We start from the raw sequence: 21,357 nt of genomic DNA on the forward strand, positions 1-21,357 counted from the left end.
TGAAGTATACATATCTACTTCAATCATGGCAGCTGCTCTAGCTGCAGTTCCTTTCCTGAGTGATTATATTAAGAAAGTTATGTCTACATTGCAACAGAAAGACACTCACCACGGCCATGGCTAGCCCAGGACAGCTGACTTGGGCTTCCCTGGCTCAGCCTGCAGGCCTATAAATTGTAGTGTAGCTGTTCCATCTTGGGCTGAAGTCCAGGCTCTGAGAGCTGGGGGGGGGGGGGAGGGGGGGGGGAGAGAGAAGGGCACAGGAGCAGGGAGGTGTCTCAGAGCCCAGGCTCCAGCCCAAGCTGGAACATATACATTGCTATTTTTAACCACACAACCCACCCATCCTTCCACCCTAAGCCTTAATCAACTGACTCAGACTCAAACTCAGTGCCACAGGTTTTTTTATTCCAATTCAGATCTAAGAGAAGAGCTTTAAAAACATGCATACATAAGAAACTGACTCTGTGATAGAGTGTTTACTAACTTAATTAAACCACTGCTTTTGTTCGTAATCTGATTGCCAATTAAAATATTATTTTCATACAGAAGGCCTGCTCTTTATCAGAGTGTTTACTTTGTACTGGTGGTTCCAATATTCTCACCAGTTCACTAGGAGATTCCATACAGGAAGAGTATGCCTGCTACAATTTGCAGTTTTATATAATTATTAATGTATTGCCACTATGTTTCAATCTCAAAGGAGTGAATAAAAATTAAGAGCTAAATTAGACAATGACGAAAAGATTAATTCTTCAACAAGCAACATTCTTGTCTTCAAACAAAAAGAGAAAAGATTCTTAGTGATATATTCAAAACAAGTTTTTTTACATTTAAAGGAAAATCATATATATAGTAGCCCAAAGTCTATGACTCTGTAACACTGAAACACTGGCTGTTGTCTTAGGCAGCATGGTTTCCTCCCGCTGTGGCGCTCGGCTGACTTCTGCGCCACTCAGCCAGGCCACCGCGAGGGAGCAAGCGGCGCAAGCGGCCATTTGGTGTCTGCGCTCCCCATGCAGCACGAGGGTGCTCACCCACGGCGGCCTGGCTAAGTGGTGCAGAAGTCAGCCGAGCGCCACAGTGGGAGGAGAAGGGGGGCGGGGCGCTGACGTGCGGGGTGACAGCGGCTCCAGGTCCCGCCCCATGGCCAGGAACATCACCGCCCCGCCCCCCTTCGCCTCCCGCAGTGGCGCTCAGCTGACTTATGCGCCACTCAGCCGGGCCACTGCGCGGGAGCAAGTGGCGCAAGCGACCGTTTGGGCTCCGTGGTCCCCCGAGTGAGAGGCAGGAGGGAGAGAAGAAGAGAAAGAGAGTGAGAGGCAGGAAGGGGAGGAGAGCTGGGGGGGAGGCAGGAGGAGGAGGAGAAGAGAGAGAGACGGAGAAAGAGACCGGAGGCTCAGGAGTGAAGACCGACATGGAGGAGAGACCTGAAAATCCCGTCTTATGACGGGCTAATTGGCTAGTATTTGTAATATTTGGTCTTGAATACAGATTGTACATTCATAAATAAGATCACTGAAAAAGCATAATAGATGAATCTGTGATAATATATTCAGTAAGTGTTTTACAACTAGAGACTAGATATGCTGCAGTCCTAAGAAACACAAAAAATAAAAAGCAAAGATTGCTAAAAATCTTAAAAGAACTAATCAGACTCAAAAATAAGAGCTTCTGGAATCTGTGCCTGCAAAACAACAAATAAAAAGTTGGGATTGGTCCTGCCTAGAGCAGGGGGCTGGACTTGATGACCTTCTGAGGTCTCTTCCAGTTCTATGGTTCTATGAAAACCACCATACATATTAACTCCCAGAAATGCAGAGCAGGCTTTTCTTAAGTCAGAAGAGCCTACTTTGCCCTGAATGGGACCTGCTAGTGCTACCAAAAACCAATGATCTAGTTTTGGTGTACTTTATTTAAGGAACTGTTGCAGAAATGGGGATTCCGGGGCTCTTGTACATTTCAAAAGCAGAATCACAGCAGAACCAGCAGAAGTGGAGACTGCTTCAGTCCCCACTTACGCTGTTTCCCGCTGTGCCTCCACCTCACCTACCCCCCGCGGAGACAATGCTGGGAGGACCCAGCTTTTAAGATAGAGGCAGCAAGGAGGGCAAGCGACCAGTCACACCACTAGTCGACTATCTGATAAGCTTATGCTTGCATCCCTAGCCACAAGCTCAGCAGGATTCATAGAAAGATTTGATGTTTATATGAATGGACCATACTAAAGATGTTACGTAACAGTTGATGGAAATTCCATCAACTACTTGACTAGTCGATAGGCACGTCCGCATTCCTCCTTTGAAATGTACAAGAGCCCTTGCATTCAAAGGAGGAATGCGGAACTCCGTGTGCAGCCCAGGGCTAGCGGGAAGTCCTGCTGACTCTGGGCTGCACGTGGCATGCCAGCTTTGAAATGTACAAGAGTCCCCAGTGGGGGCTCTTGTGCATTTCAAAGCAGCAGCACAGCATGGAGCCTGGGATCAGTAGGGGATTCAGAGTCCCCCACTGACCCTGGGCTCCATGCTGCGTTGCCGATTTGAAATGCCACGTGGAGCCGGGGTCAGCGGTTCCACGCAGCATTTCCCCAGAACCTGGGGTCAGCCAGGGACTCCTCAGCTGATCTTGAGCTCCATGCACAGCAGCACCGCACAGCTGATCCCAGGCTCAGTTGTGCAGCACTGCCACTTTGAAACACCAAGGCAGCGTTTGAAAGAGACAGCGCCACACAGCTGAGCTAGGGATCAGCTATGCGGCGCTGCCCCTTTGAAGTACCCCTTCTTCCCCCCCCTTTGCTGCCTCTATCTGGGGGGAAATGGACTAGTTAACTAACTATCTGATAAACATTTGCTTATCGGATAACTGACTAGTCCTTAACATCCCTAGACCATACCACATTCAGATTTGTGTGTTAGGATTTGTCTTCACTATATTGGCAGTCAATTTATCACATTACTTAAATCAACCTCCAAGCACTCTTCCATTGATTCCGGTACTCCACTAGTATGAGAAGAGGTCGCAGCAGCGGCACCTCTGGCCTCCAGGGCTGGCCCCAGGCTGCGTGGCTGCAGCAGCACCACCTCCGAGCCAGCCCCGGACTATGTGGCCACGGAAGCAGTGTCTCCAGCCTTCGCAGCATGCCCAGGGCCATGAGGCCACAGCAGCGGTACCTCTAGGGCTGCCCTGGGCCGCGTGGCTGTGCAGTGGCACCTCTGGCCTCTGGGGCCAGCCCTGGACTGCATGGCTGCCACAGCAACAGGGCATCCCTCTGGGGCGGCCAGGACAGCATGGCTGCAGCCGTTGCTACAAGGGGGCACAAAGCCAGGTAAGGTTCCCCTCATGCCCAGATCCCCACACACACACACACACGCCAATCCCCTCATTTCCCTCCCCTCCCACCAAGACCCAGCACCCCCAGTTTGCTCTGACACTCTCCCTTGTTCTTACAACCTCTCTTTTGGCCACACACTGCATCTTCTCTTGTTCCTGCTCCCTTCACTTGGCCAGACCATACTCCCATCCTGCTTCTGCACCCAAGCTCCCTCCCAGATCCTGTACCCCATCCGTATCCTACTAGCTGGCAGCCCTGTCTTGCACACTGTGCCCCTCATTTTTGTCCCTACCCCAGAGCCTAAGGAGGTCCATAAAATCCACTAACTCCAGAATCCCAGAAAAGTAAATCTGGTCTATGGGAAGCCCCTCAGTTCCCCCCTCCCTTCCCTTCCCCCCGTAAGGCTGGGGCACCAGAGGAGAGAGGTGTCTTAGCTGAGGCCACATCAGTGAGCACTGGGGGGGGATCTGGAGGAGTTTTTTGTTTCTCACTTGTGTGGTCCCCAACTGATTTTTTTGTGGGTCAGTGACCCTGACCCAAAAAGGGTTCCCCGCCATAAATAAAGAAAACATTTAAACCTTTTGTGTTGGATATAATATTTTACTTTATTTAAAATGAAGTTTGATAAACTGAGAATGTTAAAACGCTTAATCTGTTTCATAATGTAAAATAAACCCGTTCTCACTAGCTGCAGCTGGTTCAGAAAGTAAGGTCCCCATACCCAGCAGAGTAGTTCTCAACCCCATCCCTTCCACTCGAGGCCCCCGCCCCTCAAGTCAGCCCACAGCCACTTCCGAAATTTGTGAAGTGGCCCCCTTTTCAGAATTATTGCCCACACTGGTGTCAGTCTCTAAAGTGCTACAGGGCTACTTGTCGTTTCTTTCTAGTAGAGTAGTAAGGCATGATTTCCCTTTACAGAAACCATGTTGACTTTTCCCCAACAAATTATGTTAATCTATGTGTCTGACAATTCTATTCTTTACTATAGTTTCAACAAATTTGCCCGGAACTGACATTAGACTTACTAGTCTGTAGTTGCCAGGAACACCTCTAGAGCCCTTTTTAAAGACCGGAGTCATAATAGCTATCTTCCAGTCATTTGGTACAGGAGCTGTGAAATGCCTACCACAAGGCATGAGAAGCATCCTGCCCCTCCTATTGCTGCGCCCACGACTTGCAAGTACTAAAAAGAGTTGGAGACACTCAGGGGTGACCCCATCTCCACTCCTAAAACACCCATGGATAGCTCAGAGTCTCAAGGAGCATCTAGCAGTAGACCAAGCCAGGAGGAGGAAATTGTGTGTCTAATTGTGCTTAGGGGCAGAGGGACCCAGATATAGAGGAGGACCCAGAGATAGAGGAGGACTCAGCATCTGTAGAGGCTTGCAGATAAGTAGCTGCTTTGTACCCCCAAAGAGGCTGCAGATAATGCGAACATGGATGGGATTGTGTTTTCATTTAAATGGTTAACTAATGAGCTTGGGCTCATCAGTTAGCCTTCACTGTTACATGCAAGGCCACTCCGCTGCCTCTGTATCAGCAGCGGGGAGGATGGGGGGGGCGAGGGAGAACAGATGGGAGCCAGTGCTCCCAGGGAACCAGCTTTTAAGTCGGCTCCCTATGCATACCAGATCCCCTAGAGCTACCTTCCCCCCCCCCTTGCTGCTGCCTCTGGTACAAACACCCCTCACTTTTTAACATCCCTAGATGCAACTGGTAAGTGATCTAGGAAAGCACTCAAGCAACTGCCTGTATTGGGAGGATAATAGAAAGGAGGCTAGGTTTGGTGTGATGCTACCAGTAGAGGGTCTGTCAGATGGCAAACAGACCACTGATGCACTCTCTTACATCTTGGTAATCTGCCTCATGGACCTCATCGAAAATTTCATGCAGCCGCTGTGGTACCCTTCTCCTCAGATTAGCTGGCAGATTGGCAAACATGGTACTTGACTTCTTAAGGCTGACATTCCCTCACTATTTTGCTGTCACTGGAGAGGGTGAGGAGGAGAGACCATCACTGCACAGAGACAATCCATGTATAGTCCCAGACAGAACCCGCAGTTGAATAAAAGACACTCCTTTGCTTCCCTACTCACCTTAAGCAGTGAAATGTCTTCCAGTGTGAACACAGCCTGTGGAAATGAGTGGCCATTACTAAAACTTTTGCACTCCCACCCTCCATATTCTCCCCAATACACTCCTGCCCACAGCACAGTATGGCCATGCACGAACGATAACCCTTGCTCCCCGGCACCCTGCCCGGCTGCACCAAGGGATTCTGCTGCCCTTTCCTGTGGCCAACTGCATGAAGGGATCCCTCCATCCATGCTGCCTCAGCAAGGGTTTTCCCAGCCCTTTCCCTTGCCACTACATTTAGGGTTTTCCTAGGATGTCCTTAGTGATGACTCACCATTGTGGGAAGGGTTCCAGTATGTTATGTACACTCTCTCTGGTAGAACAGGAAGTTCTAACTCCTACAGACCGTCTGAGATGGACACAGAAGCATCTCAGGAAAACTAGAGAGGAATTTTTGCAAGACATCCTGGGCCATGCAGATGCAGAACACAAATAATTGCAGAAGCGACAGGAGGGAGAGGAAGAAGAGCACAAAATGCTCCTAAGCATTATGGACTGGCAAGCAAATACACTGGAAGTGCTGCTAGCACAGCAGACAGAACAGCTGCATGACTGGCCCTCTGCACAGTGGGTGTTCCAAAACTTTTTCCAATATGCACTCCTCTGCACCATCCCTTTCAATGTAATTTGAGCACTGCTCTGTCCCCAGGGGCCACCTGCATCAGTCCATGCCTGCCTGCTCACCCTCCATGCATGCAGACTCCCGCAGGCTGATGCTACACTCAACACCAATCCGCACGCAGCTTGGCGCTGATAAATACCAGCTACCTTCCACAGCACATCAGACGGTGGGTTTACATATGAACTGTGGACATATACAAACCTGTGACATTCTCAAGCCATACCTCATCTCCTGCCTCCCCCACTCTCTCTCCCTCCCTGTCTCTCTCAGTGCAAATATTTGTTTCATGCTTCACAGATGTCCTATGTTTACTTTGCATTTAATAAATGAAATTCATGAATTTAAAAGAAATATTTCATTACATGAAAGCAAGCAAGCGTACCCCAGCAACGCTAAGGTGAGTGTAGTGCTAAGTCCAGCACATGGATCAATCAGAGTAAACCTTAGCAATGAAGCCACTGCACTCCCATGCATAGCAACCAGTTTTAATGACTTTCAGCATCAGATTGCTGCCTCAAAGCATCCCTGATCCTTAAAGCCCCAGGACGTGCTTCCCTAAAGGTATGTTTACACAGCAGTATTATTTCAAAATAACGTCGTTACTCCGAAATAACATAGTGTACATCTATGCAACAAGCCCATTACTTCGAAAAGAATTCAAAATAATGGGCTTACTCCAATTCCTATAAACCTGAGAAGTAAGGGAAGTTGGGGAAAAGTGTTCAATTTTTATATAACTGATGTGTAGACAGCACCAAAAGTCAAAATAAGCTATTTCAACTTAAGGTACACAATTAGAATAGCTCAAGAGTTTGTTTCCCGAGCCAAATGTAACATTCCGCTGTGGTCAGCACCTCTGTGAATGCCACAAGAAATCCTGTATTGTACAAATGCTGCTCAGACGCCTCATCGTCACTTTGCAGCTTCAGGAATAACAACTGCCATGCATGACGTGGTAGTGAGACCTATCAACACTTGCATAAACAGCTGGGGATCCATTCCTACACACACAGCACACAGCACAGAAGCCATTGAAAGTAGGGATGTAAAATCCCATTTAATTAGTTAACCAGTTAAACTCTGTTTAACCAGTTAACTGATTAAACAGGAGCAGGCGGACTGGAGCAGACCCCCTACCCGCTATGGCCAGGGGCTGCTCTGACCAGGCTGCAGCGAGCCTGCTTGCAGCATACTTGGACTAAGCTTGCCATAGATGGGAGTTGCTCTGGCCAGGCTGCTCAGGAAGGGGCTGCTCCAGCCAAACCGGAGTGTGCCCCGCCAATGGCGGGCCCCACGGGGCTGCTCCAGCCCCCACTGGTTAACTCTAACCAGTAAGCCTCACCCATTAAGGGTGGGACTTATTGGTTAACTGGCTAACCATTCACATCCCTAGTTGAAAGTAAGGGTGTTAAGATGTGGAAAATTCACTAATCGTGTAGTCAGTCAAATTTTTATCAACTACACGATTAGGGATGGGGGATTATCAAGGGAAGGCCTCCTCATTCCCAGTTCATGCTGGATCCAGGAGCTACCCCTGCTGCAGCTCTGCAGCTTAAATGTAGTTAGAGGCGGGCACTCAGGCAGCCCAGTTCCTACATTTAAACTGCAGACCCCCTGCAGACAGGGGCTACTGCCAGAGGCAGTAATGTGGAAGGGGGGCAGGCAGCTTCATAGAAATGGTGCTGGGGGAACCGGCTTTTAAGCCAGCTTCCAACCCCTCCCCCCCCCACTGCCTCTAATACAGAGGCAAAAGGGGGGGGAGCGAGTAGCTGTGTAGTCGACTCAACTACCCGATAAGACTAGAATTATTTGGCAGTCAACTACTCGCTTACATCCCTAGTTGAAAGATAGTACCAAATGTAAACAGAAGCACAATGGTTGGTGGGATGCAAAGCAATGCCCCACGGAGCATCGGGACAGGACCCAGGACACCCCACGCCTCTGCACAAACCTCTGCGGGAGAAGAAGAAGAGGGGCCCAGCGGGATTGCCCAAAATGTGCCGCTCTAAAGGCACTGCAAGTGCCGTGAGTGTGGTCATGCTGATGGCTGACAGTATGGACACCCAATAGAGTTTTCACAGTGAGCAGCACTGTAACTGCCAACACTTTACATCTGCCAGTGGAGATATGGCCTTCAATAGAGACTGCTATATTCAAACAGATTTTTGGTTGTTGTTAGTTAAGAACAGATTATCTTCACTTCTTCCTTTTTTAGATGTTATAAAGGTAAATAAAACTGACAAATCTGAACAAAAGAAAAATGTGCATAGTTTCAATGAATCCATAGAACTAGATAAAATGCTTATTAAGACAGTCTTAAAGCTGCATTTAAACTGTGCTCCTATTCCTATAAAACAGAGAAATGTTACCCAGAATAACTGTTGTTTCTCTCTCATTCTAGGTTAATTGTTTTTTTCTAAATGCAATTTATGAAGTCATTCAGGTAAGGGCCTTTCCCACTCTCCAGAGAAAATGTATTAACCCTTCGAAGAAGATCTATGTTTAAGGAACACCCATCAACTCTAACTTATCCTTTAAAATTGACAAGACCTCCTGCTATACAACACATGCATTACACGGAGTACCTCTCTAATTTCTGTGGCTCAAAATTATATATTCACATTTTAAAATGTTCTCTCTCCTGTTTCTGCATGAAATGCACATAAAAAGGACACTAGCTTCCTTACAATATAAAGGAAACCGTGAAACTGACTATATGTGGTGCTGAAAAAAACACAAAGGAAAAAAAAATGAGAAAAATATTATTGTCCAGTCCATTTCACTTATACTAAATAATGCTGTTTAACACTTTTTAAAAATCCATTATAATGAGGGGGGGTTAAGCTGAAGTCCCTTTCAGGCAATATGTGCTAGAAAAGTAACAAGGAAAGTCGGTAGGTAGGTAGGTAGAAAGATAGGTAGGATAAACACAGAGGGTCATCTCCAATGAAAAGGAAAACTCAGCTAAAGTATCCTGATCTCTCAGTCCATAGCGAAGTAGTGAAGTTTGTGCCACAGCAGAAAAAGCAGGAGAGCTAGCTATCCTGAATCTCTAGGAAAGAAGAGCCTTTCATACAGAAACCCTGTGCACTGGTTCAGAGACGCCCTACTCTATTCTCTGGCTCCTTGGCAACACGACTTTTAAAACTACAGTTAACACACATATATCTCCATTAAAGGTGGGGCTAGTATCACAGAACCATAGAGCTGGAAAAGACACCAGAAGGTCATCAAGTCCAGCTCTAGGCAGGACCAATCCCAACTAAATCAACCCGGCCAGGGCTTTGTCAAGCCGAGACTTAAACACCTCTAGGGATGGAGACTCCACTACTTCCCTAGGTAACCCATTCCAGTGCTTCACTACCCTCCTAGTGAAATAGTTTTTCCTAATATCCAACCTGGACCTCTCCCACAACTTGAGACCATTGTTCTACCATCTGTCACTACTGAGAACAGCCTCTTTCAATCCTCTTTGGAACCTCCCTTCAGGAAATTGAAGGCTGCTATCAAATCCCCCTTCACTCTTCGCTTCTGCAGACTAAACAGACCCAACTCCCTCAGCCTGTCCTCAGCCTCTCCTCATAAGTCTCATGCTCCAGCCCCCTAATCATTTTGGTTGCCCTCTGCTGGATCCTCTCCAATGCATCCACATCCTTTTTGTAGTGGGGGACCCAGAACTGGACACAATACTTCAGATGTGGCCTCACCAAAGCCGAATAAAGGGGAATAATGACATCTCTGGATCTGCTGGCAATGCTCCTCTTAATGCAACCTAGTAGCCAATAAGGCTAATGGCATATAAGGGCACACTGTTGACTCATATCCAGCTTCCACTGTAACCCCCAAGTCCTTTTCTGCAGAACTACTACTTAACTGGTTGGTCCCCAGCTTGTAACAATGCTTGGGATTCTTCCATCCCAAGGGCAGGACTCTGCACTTGTCCTTGTTGAACCTCATCAGATTTCTTGTGGCCCAATCCTCCAATTTGTCTAAGTCACTCTGGACCCTACCTCTCCCCCTAGCTTAGTGTCATCCGCTAACTTGCTGAGGGTGCAATCCATCCCCTCATCCAGGTCATTAATAAAGATATTGAACAAAACCAGTCCTAGAACCGAACCTTTGGGCACTCCAATAGAAAACGACTGCCAACCTGACATCAAGCTGTTGATCACTACCCGCTGGGCCCAGCCTTCTAGCCATCTTTCTATCCATCTTACCGTCCATTTATCCAATCCACATTCCCTTAACTTGCTGGCAAGAATATTGTGGGAGACAGTATCAAAAGCCTTGCTAAAGTCAAGGTATATCACATCCACTGACTTTCCTACGTCCACAGAGCCAGTTACCGCATCATAGAAGCTAATCAGATTGGTCAGGCACGACTTTCCCTTTGTGAATCCATGCTGACTATTCCTAATCACTTTCCTCTCTTCCAAGTGCCTCAAAATGGATTCCTTAAGGATCCCTTTCATGATTTTTCCAGGAACCGAGGTAAGACTGACTGGCCTATAGTTCCCTGGATCATCCTTCTTCCCTTTTTTGAAGATGGGCACTACATTTGCCTTTTTCCAATAGTACATTCAGAATAAGGCCTCAAAAGTTAAAGAATGCCTACCATAATGTGGGGGGAAGGATTTATACACCTATTAACTGTGCCCTTCAACCAAGCAGTATGAGTGGTTGCGTCTGCCATTTTAAGCCCCCCTGAACAAGTTCCCATCACCTAACCATCATAAATCAGATTTCCTGACTCCTACTCAAATGGGAAAAATCCAATGGCCATAGTCAATGGCAACAGGCACATCTGTGGCAAAGCAGCAGAGACTTGGAATAGAGATCATTTCAGGCATTTACTTTGGCATACGAGCTCAAAAGTCCACATAAGAGGACATTGTCATCTTAGATGAAGTCAGAAATACTGTTCACTAGAGAAATTGAATTTAAAGGGTCAATCTGACCTACATTTCATAAATTTCTCATTTAGAATAAAATTTGAAACACTGAGAAAACCAACTTTCTGGACAGAAAAGGAATTCATTTTAAAATTTAAAAACATTATTTTCATTTATTTTAAAAAGTATTCAACCATTACATATTTCCATCTATTGTAAAAGTACTTTAGCTTTTTAATATTGAGACAAATAACTGTGCAGGAAAAGACCAACAGATTTTTTAAAGATATCCTGAAATACTTTTTTTCTTTTCTTCTAATATCTGCTGTATTGTATAATGTAAAAAATATCATATGAAATGCAGGTCTTTGAGGATTACACATTGCAGATACCAAGGAAGTGAAACTGACTGATTTAGAGGGGAAGTAATTTTTATTCAGACTATTAAATAAATGTTAACAAAAACAAAACAAAACCTTTAACAAAAGCCATACAAGAAATGGTCTCAAGGATTCAATCCCACTCCTCTTAAATTAAGGTCCTAGGATAAAAGTAACCAAGAAATCCTCCAACAAGGAAAAAAAGGAAGATTCACTATGATAATATGATTGATATTTCTAAAGAAAAAGAAGTGCAAGGAATAATGTCAGCCTTCTTTATACAAAATAAACACTAAATTTAAATGGCATAAGCGCCCATTTTTCCCTTTTCTTTTTAGGTCATCTTTGAAGGCCCTTTCAACCCTTTGTTGACACTTTTTCCCCTCACAGTAACATTACTCCTTAGAGCAGTGATCACCAGTCACTAGATCAAGATCTACTAGCAGATCCTGGAGCCTCTGACAGGTGATCTTGACTGGTTTGGCCAAGAGGCTATCAAGTGCCAGCACTTTAGCTGCCCCTCCCACCACTGCTGTGCAGCTCCTGCCCCTTGCCTTAGAGCTTTCCTCTCAGGAGCCTCCTCCTTGCTGTGCAGGGCAGAGGTGCGAGAGGACCGGGGCTGATGTCAAGGTACTCCCTCCCACTCCGTATCATTTCTCCACAGAGCAGAGAGGGGGCAAAACAAGATTTGAGTTTGCGGGCTGCTTTTGGGAGTGTGCCAGAGCCAGGGCAGGGGTGAGCCTACTTTAGCCCCCCTGCACCACCACCCAGGAGCCACCTGAGGTTAGTAGAGCCCAGCGGGAGCCCATATCCTAAAACCCTATGCCAGTCATGAACTCTCCTCCTGCACCCCAAGCACCCTGCATCCAAATGTCATCCCAGGGTCTGCACCTGGAACCCCCTCCTAAATCCCCATTGCCTGACCCAAGCTCAGATCAGAGCCGCTCTCACACTCCAGATCCTTTAATCTAGCATTTCTCGAACTGTGGGTCGCGACCCGAGCAACTTAGAGGGGAGTCGTAGCTGGAGTTGATTTTTCACTTGCGACACCTCTCCCCCGGGCCGCAAAGAGCAGCAGGGCAGCAGAAGGCAGCTGCCGGCAAGCCGCGCAGCGTGGCTGGGGCCACGGGAGTCCAGGAGAGCGGCTCAGCTGCAGGAGGAGGCAAGGTGGCGGAAGAGTGAGGCCGGTGCCGGCGCAGGAGCAGACGTGCGAGCGGCCGGCCGGGGCACGGTTGCTGGGAGACCGAACGCTTCCCCAGCTAGGAAAGGGGAGGTCCCTCAGGCAGCAGGCTGGGGGATTGGGTCGGTGCAGAGGACCTGGAAGTAAATAAGGGCACATGGGGGTCAGAGGAGGCGGCAGAGGAGACACGAGAGAGGAGTGGAGGACGGAGGAGAGGAGAGAGAGAAGGAAGGAACCAACCAAAGGGATGGGGAGCGGAAAAGAGACAGAGAGGAGAAAGAGATGGGGGGAGGGAGGGGGAAGGAGCCTGCAAGGGGGAAGGGCGTTGAGGTCCGCAAACGCCTTGAAGGAACCCCAGGAGGGCAAAGAATCTGGTGAGAAGGGGGGAGGAAGAGGTCACACAAATTCATTTAGCATTTTAAGGGGTTGTGGTGTCACAAAGTTTGAGAACCTCTGCCTTAATCCAAGACCAGAGTCTGCACCTCAACCCTCTGTTCCAGCCTGATGAGAGTGAGTGAGAGAGAGAATGGGCAAGAGAGGGAGAATGGAGTGAACAGGGGCACGGCCTAGGAAAAAGGGAAGGAAGGAGGTGGGGCAAGGGTACTTATATTTGAGGTGGATCCTGGATTACACTTACATTCAAAAAGTGATCTCATGCTTAAAAAGGATGGAGACCACTGCCTTAGAGGTATGGCAATGCAAGTTGAATAAAAGAATACTGGACACTTCTTATGACCCGTGGAGATTTTATATAGGAAGATGATAGAGTTCCTCAGAGAGCCAGGACAGGAAAAATTCTGAGTCTGCAGTTAGTTATACATGTTTATTAGGCTTAGGAGTGTTATTTCAGAAGAAAATATATCCAGGGGAAGGAGGAAATGTGTCATCAAACAAAGCATTATATGTATACCTCTCTAATACAGGTTGTACCTCTCTAATACGGCAACATCCTTGGCCCAGTATGATTTTAGTTACTCAAATGTCCACTTAGCAGTGTCCTGCAGATTCATAAAGCTTGTTTACAGCCACCAGTCCTGGCTCTCAGAGTTCTGTGCTGTTATTTAGCTCCAATTTACCCTTGAATATCTTCTAAGAGCTCAGTAGGGGTATGTCTACACTTGCACCCTATTTCAAAATAGGGATGCAAATGAAGACATTTGAAATTGTAAATTAAGCCAAGATTTAAATATCCCATACTTCATTTGCATAATCGCGTTATGGCGCTATTTCAAAATAGCGCTATTTGAAAATAAAACACGCTGTGTAGACGCGTTATTTCAAGAGAAAATCCTTCTCTCGAAATACAGGCAGTCCCCGGGTTACGTACAAGATAGGGACTGTAGGTTTGTTCTTAAGTTGAATCTGTATGTAAGTCGGAACTGGCGTCCAGATTCAGCCGCTGCTGAAACTGATCAGTTTCAACAGTGGCTGAATCTGGACGCCAGTTCTGACTTACATACAGATTCAACTTAAGAACCCCAGGCATCCCCAAGTCAGCTGCTGCTGAAACTGATCAGCGGCTGATTCCAGGAAGCCCGGGGCAGGGGCTTCCTGTAGTTAGCCACTGGTCATTTTCAGCAGCTGCTGACTAGGGGACACCTGGGGCAGAGCAGCTGGGGTGCTGCTGGGTTGGTCCAGTGGCACCCAGAGCGGCGCTACGGGACCAACCGGCAGCGCCCCAGCTGCTGTACCACAGGCGTCCGGAGCAAAGCCGCGGAGCACGGGGGCAGCGGGACAGCCCAGACGCGCCGTGGCTATCCTGCTGCCCTCGGGCTCCGTGGCTTTGCTCTGCTTTGCTCCCCGTCCCCCTGGTCTGCAGACCAGGGGGACGGGGAGCAAAGCGGTGGAACACGCAGGCAGCGGGACAGCCCAGATGCGCCGTGGCTATCCTGCTGCCCTCGGGCTCCGCGGCTTTGCTCTGCTCTGCTCCCCGTCCCCCAGGTCTGCAGACCAGGGGGAGGGGGAGCAGAGTAGAGCAGAGCGGCGGAACGCGCGGCCAGCTGACAGCCCAGACGCGTCTGGGCTGTCAGCTGGCCGCGTGCTCCGCTCTGCTTCCCCTCCCCCTCCCCCATGGTTTGCAGACCAGGGGGAGGGGGAGCAGAGCGGAGCAGAGCAGAGCGGCAGAACGCGCGGCCAGCTGACAGCCCAGACGCGTCTGGGCTGTCAGCTGGCCGCGTGCTCCGCTCTGCTTCCCCCTCCTCCCCCATGGTTTGCAGACCAGGGGAGGGGGAGCAGAGCGGAGCAGAGCAGAGCGGCAGAACGCGCGGCCAGCTGACAGCCCAGACGCATCTGGGCTGTCAGCTGGCCGCGTGCTCCGCTCTGCTCCCCCTCCCCCTGGTCTGCAGACCACGGGGAGGGGGAGCAGAGCAGAGTGGAGCAGAGCAGAGCAGAGCAGAGCAGAGAGGCAGAACGCGCGGCCAGCTGACAGCCCAGAAGCGTCTGGGCTGTCAGCTGGCTGCGCGTTCCGCCGCTCTGCTCTGCTCCGCTCTGCTCCCCCTCCCCCTGGTCTGCAGGGGGGGGGGGAGCAGAGCGGAGCGCGCGGCCAGCTGACAGCCCAGAAGCGTCTGGGCTGTCAGCTGGCCGCGCATTCCGCCGCCGCTTTGCTTCCTCTCCCTGGTCTGCTCGAGACCAGGGAGAGGAAGTGCCCCGTTCGTAACTGCGGATCCGACGTAAGTCGGATCCGCGTAACTCGGGGACTGCCTGTAACTGTTAAACCTCATTTGATGAAGAATAAGGGTTATTTCGAGAGAAGGGTTTTCTCTTGAAATAATGCGTCTACACAGCATGTTTTATTTCCAAATAGCGCCATAACGCGATTATGCAAATGAAGCGTGAGATATTTAAATCCCGGCTTCATTTGCAATTTCAAATGTCTTCATTTGCATCCCTATTTCAAAATAGGGTGCAAGTGTAGACATTCGAAGTGTTAGTAATGCTGATAGCCAATACTGACCTCCTAGGGTTCAGCAAATTCTCTTGTTCAGCACCAGTCAGGTCCTGAGAGTGCCAGACTAGAGAGGTTTAATCTGTATTATACCCTACAAAGTCCAGTAGGGAGAGGGCAAGATGTGGAAGGCCCTATGAAAAGTTGGGGGAGGGGAATGGAGCTTTATTCCAAAACAAATTAAGCCCCTGATTAGGTCCTCAAGTGTTAAATGGACAGAAAGAACCCTATCTACTATCTCCTTTTCAGTACTGAGTATCCTATATAAAGGTGAACCATATATTTTTATTGCCATTGTTTTATGTTCCACCTTGTTTCTTATGCTCCCCACATCTCTCCTTGTTTAAATTACAGCTACGTGTTGAGCAAAGGTCTTAACTAAGATGTCCTCCAATGATGCCCAGATATATTTCCTGAGTCAATTCTCATGTAACTTATAATGTTCTAATTAAATTTTTCCCTCTGCTGTGTAAATTATTTCACATTTAGCAGATGAAATGTATTGCTGATATTATCTTATCCATTCACTAGATCAGACATACTGTCTTTTAGCAAATATACCCCGCGGTTTTTGCTTTTTGAGTTAAAAAAAATCTTGTATATCCCGCGCACGAGTATAACTCACAGGGTATACAAGGCTGTGCCGGGGTATATTTATGGTGCGGGGGGAGAGGGGAAGAGGGAAATTAGCCAGCCACTCACCACCCAGTTCCAGCCTCCAGGCAGGGGAGCCCTCACCATCCAGTTCCTGTGCAGCTGGATGAGCGCTTCCCCGCCCCTTCCCACGGCTGCGGAGGAATCAGGCGGTAAGCACTCCCCCGCCTGGAGGCTGCGCAGGAACCAGGCAGGGGAGTGCTCACCGTCCGGAGGCTGCGCAGCAACCGGGCAGGGGAGTGCTCCTCCTGCCCCTCCCTACGGCTGTGGAGGAACTGGGAGGTGAGCTGGTGTGTAAAAAAAATGTTGTATACCCCGCACCCGAGTATACCCCGCGGGAGGGTGGGGGTGTGTGTGCAGGGTTTGTAAAAACAAATATAACCCGTGGGTTATATTAGCTAAAATACGGTAGCTTGGTGTTAATAAAGGATTTCAAAGCTGCACAGGGCCAAAATTAAGCACTTAGATGTAAAATGCACAGATTTTACTTTTGGGCAAGTGCATGGGGTCATTCACATACATATAAGGCAGGGGCGGGGAACCTCAGGTCCGGGGCCAGATGCGGCCCCTGGCTTGCTTGGATCCAGCCCCTGAGGTTCAGAGCCCTCCCCCAGCACTGGGGAGCTCACGCTGGTGCTCCAGTTCCCTACTGTCCGACCATGGAGCTGGAGCACACAAAATCTACTAGGCTGAACCCCCGTAGGCTCTAGTGTGCGAGGTGAATGTGGAGAGTGTCTTTCTCCTTCTCAGTCGAGGAGGGCCACATCAATGAGGATTTGTTTGGGGTTTTTTGCATCTCACTTGTGTGCAACCCAAAAAAGGTTCCCCACTCCTATGAGGGCAGACGTTCTCCATTTTGTGGGCAGAAGGGGGGGGGTTAGCTAAATCTCAAACCATTAGAATATTCTTAGTAGGAATATACAATCCCATTTAATTAGTTAATCTATTAGACATTAAGTTTAACCGTTTAACCAATTAACCAGGGGCAGGTGCTGTGGCCAGCCAGAGCAGCCCCTGCCTGCAGCAGCGTGGCCCAAGGAGGCCCACTACAGACATGCACTGCTCTGACCAGAGGGATGGAGGCAGGCAGGCAGCTGCTTCAGCCCATACTGATTAACTGGAACCAGTAAGCTGAGGCTTATGGGTTTACCATTCACATCTCTAATTCTTACGCACAGTTGACCAATGTTCTCTGTAAGATGTGTGCTTGGGTGGCCACCCAGGAGAGATTCAGGCATCACCCAGCTGATTAGCAAAGCACCAAAAGCTACCCACAGCTGGCAGCATGTGTTTCTACTGGTGCTGTACACCTGGCCATGCCTCAGGGAACACAAAATTTTATTCCACATGTGGGTGGGGGGTGGGGGAAAAGAGGGAGAACATTTGTTGTCAGCCCAACTTTTTAAGCTGCATAGAACTTTTGTATTGTACATAATAACAGAAAAAGTATTATATAGCCACAATGTGAAAATTAGTTCCTATTCATGCATTTCACAAGAACATGACATGATGACCAGTCTCTGTACTAGACAAACCCAGGACAAAAGTAGCAGTGATCAGAATTGAGGTGAAATTGGCAAAATTCACTAAGCAGACTAGCAGGCACCTGCCCATCCCCTGCCTGGCTCAGATCAGTGCTATTAAATCTTTTTCATCAGCACAAAAAAAAAATTAACCCTCAGAAGTTTAACAAAGTGAATGAGAAAGAAAACTATTTTTCAACTCTCACATTTAAGGGAAAAGGTTAGATAATGGAATATTTTAAATGCATAAAGGTTTTAATATCAAAGCTTTTGACCTTGAAAGGTTTTATTCTTCAAAGAAATCCTCTTATCAAATTATCACAGAGAAACATGGTAAAAGTCAATCTAAAATATCAAGGTCAGGCAAAAGTCAGGCAGATGCAGGAAAGTGCTCCATCTCAATTGTTTCAGTTCAATATTTCCCTAAAGAAGGCCTTTTATAAAATGGAAGACTGTCCATTCTTAGTAAATCAATGAAGAAACTGCCTAAACACATCCAATTCACAGTATTATTCTACTATGAAAGACACTATTTTGACCACTGACCAAAATGCATTACAAGATAATTAAAATAAAGATTTGTGCCAACTATCAATCTTCTTATGCTCGCTTCACAAGAAACTTCACATTTATCTATTATCCTACACCTGAGACTTACTCAGTACATTATAAAATAATGCTGGAAAAGACTGAGGATTCTATACACTGGCTTCTGAGTGGAAAGAAAGCTACCAAAGATCTTCTACAAACTGTTAAAAGCATATAAAAGGGAGGAATAAGTATTAGCACCTAATAAACCTGGGTAACACTTCAGAGAGCTCCTTCATGCTAATCTGCCACTATGATCAAAAGCCAAAGGATGCAAGGGCTACATAGGGTTCTAGTCTCACGGCTAATTGCTCTGTGCATGTAATACTGAGCTCTAAAAAGTTTAAAATAGAGCAATTTTCCAAAAATATTATACTTTAACTTACTGTAAGTAAATAAAACGCTTAGCATTATGTATGCTCAGATCTTGCAGTATTCCTCATCACCATCTTATTTTACTATTCTATAAATCTCATGAAGATGAAAAATTTTCATTTTTGTTTCAAGCTCCAAGAAGAAATATGCATTATATAATTACCCTAAAAGATATAGCAAATGTTATAGCTATAATTACCCAATAACACTGATGTTAGTAAAATAAAAAATGGCTGTGCCCAAAGACCCCCCATTAGCAAGCAGACATAGCTCTGCTTGTGATTACAATGTATTTTTAAAATTCCAGCATTACCTCACAAAGATGTTAAACATTTCATGGAAAAAACCCACCATACCAAATTATTCTTCCTCACCCCGAAAAAATGAACACATTCCATTTATCACCATGAACAGACCAAGAGAAAATAAACCTTCACTGCAAATTGGGCTTTCTACAAAGAAACAGGTGAATGAGAAAGTCTCGAAGATGATAGGTCCTCACTTAAAAACATTATCATACTTCACTGTGACACACAGGCACTCTACTTTTTAATGGGTCACAGATATATCAAAGTACCGATGGACCCCACCCCCTTTCGAATGCCAGAATGGCTAGTATATTACACCCGGTGGCTACTTACCAGACGCAGTGCTGAGCAGCAGGGTGGCACTGGAGAGCATGAGCACCAGCATAAGGTGCTGCAGAGAGGCACTCATACCTGAGGAAGCGAAAGGAGGAGGCAGAAGAAAAAGAAAAAAAATACAGAAAAGGGAGGAAATTCCTCCTTTCGAAACAATCTTTAAAACGCTCTTGGATCACAATCCAGTCTGGAAGGGCAAACGGCAGATGACAGGAGCTGTCTGAGCTCTTACTCCTTTACACGTATCTGTCCTCATGCCTCAGGACTGGCTCCTCTTCTTTCTAGCGATCATAAGAAAAGGGGGGTTTGGTTTCCAAGCCAGGCTGCATTTCCCTTCCCCTGGGTAAGCAGTCACTCTTGCGGTCACACCGGAAACCCAGATTATTTCCCACGCAACTTGACGATATCAAAGAAGCATCCAGGTTTCGCATGAAACATATCCAGGGAGGGGGATAAGGAGAAAAATCGGCAGCAACTGTCACCTCTCCTGCCCCGGGTCCGCAGAGCCAGTGCTGAGGGCTGCGGTCAGAGGGACACCCCCATGCCGCGGACCGACGCCGTCGTCCTTCGGCCCTTTCCGCGTCGCTTAACTAGGCGAGGTCCCTCCCCGCCACTGCCATGTACAGGCGGCGCCGTGGCCCGGCCCGTCTCTGCAGGCACCCTGCTCGAGGGCGCAGCCCCGGCCCCTCGGGACTGGAGGGCGCCCAGCCGGGTGCTTCCAGCTCAGCAACGGCTCAGGCTGCAGCTCGCGACAGAGGCCCCCTCGCTCCGCCGGCGGGCAGCTCTCCAGCGCCTCGAGCAGCCACCGCGCGGAGGGAGGCGTCCCCGGACTTCAGCCGGCGGCTATGGGGTGCCGCGGAGCCCCGCGCCTTGCCACAGGCTGGCTCCCTCACGCGGCGGCGCCTGCTCCCGTCCTCGCCCCCCCGCACAGCGGCGCGGCTAGCAGGAGCGCGCGGAGGGGAGGAGAAGATCCACGCGCGTCGCCTCCCAGACCAGACACAAAGGGGAGTCGCCGCTAACTGCCAGTCTGAGCTCGCGGCCCCCTCCCCCTCCAGCAGCCCGCCTGGCCCCGCCCCGTTTGTCTCCTGCCTGCCCGCTCAACTGCCGCGCTGGTCTCCTCGCGCGAGCCAGGCCCCTCTTCTCCCCACCCTCTCGCAGAGGCCCCTGATCATAGAGGTGGGCCTCCAGGTAGCTAGAGAGGGGCTGCGGCGCCACCCTGTCAGTCTGCCTATGGTGGGGGGAGGGAGAAGGGTGTTGACAAGGGAGTTTGGCGCGCCCCGCCCGCACCGCCATATTTGTGGAGAATTGTGCGTTTGCCAGATTGCGGCCTTGAGAAAATGTGCGTGGGCGGGTGCGCTGGTCAAGGAGCTGGCCGGGTGCCTCCGCGCACAGTAGCTGCAGCAGCGCTGTTTGCAAGCCGTGAGCTCGCACTCGCCAGTGTGGCTGCCCCACCAGGCTCCTCCAGCGGCGGGGGCGGGGACACACACCCGACCGAGGCAGTCATCCTTAGGAGCTTGCTCCTGCCCATCCATGGCTGCCGGTGCAGGGCGTTCTCCGTGCGGGCTCCCCGCCTACACACGGGCAGGGCCGGGAGCTGCTGGCCCTGGCCCTGTAGCAAAGCTCCTCTTTCCTCCCTGCGGATTGGAGAGAGAGCAGCGAGGCCCCTTTCGCTCTGCTATTCCTTCATCCTCCCAACCCACCCGCATTTGCCCCCGCTCCTGCATCCACCAGCTGCCTTGTTTGTAAACTCTTCGGGGCAGAGACTGTCTCTGTTACTGTACGAACAAGTGCAGTACCCAGAGAATCCCCACTCTGCACTGGAGTGCCAAGGTGCTTCTGTCACACAAACAGCAACAGTATTTATAGTAATAGTAATAAATAATGATTGTTTGAAAAACTAAGGAGATTGTTTTTACAACTTCAGCCTACCCTTCACCTCATAAGAAACATCTAAGAGACACATGGACAAAAACAAATAACACAGTCATCCAGCAAACTCAGGAAAGACCAGATCTCATATTTCTAAATTTAAAAAAATCACAAAATTAGTTTATTTTACATTATTTGTAAATGTTACAGTATTTTTAAATT

At 48.6% G+C, this 21,357-nt stretch overlaps 1 protein-coding gene across 2 annotated transcripts in view; it reads right to left on the reverse strand.

Annotated features, from left to right (window-relative positions):
* The window catches only part of BMPR2 (bone morphogenetic protein receptor type 2), a 202,535-nt gene extending 182,069 nt beyond the window's left edge, over positions 1 to 20,466 (reverse strand). Inside the window, exon 1 of one of the 2 annotated variants that reach the window (XM_006130743.5) lies at positions 19,267 to 20,466. In XM_006130743.5, the coding sequence (XP_006130805.1) occupies positions 19,267 to 19,342 (76 nt within the window). In that variant the 5' untranslated portion in view covers positions 19,343 to 20,466. The remainder of the gene's footprint in view (positions 1 to 19,266) is intronic. The other variant, XM_006130742.5, reaches the window with a different exon arrangement.
* Positions 20,467 to 21,357: the final 891 nt, after the last annotated feature.

This window comes from Pelodiscus sinensis, chromosome 7, assembly GCF_052426305.1.
Source record: "Pelodiscus sinensis isolate ZL-2025 chromosome 7, ASM5242630v1, whole genome shotgun sequence".
In the NCBI taxonomy this organism is placed as follows: Eukaryota; Metazoa; Chordata; order Testudines; family Trionychidae; genus Pelodiscus; species Pelodiscus sinensis.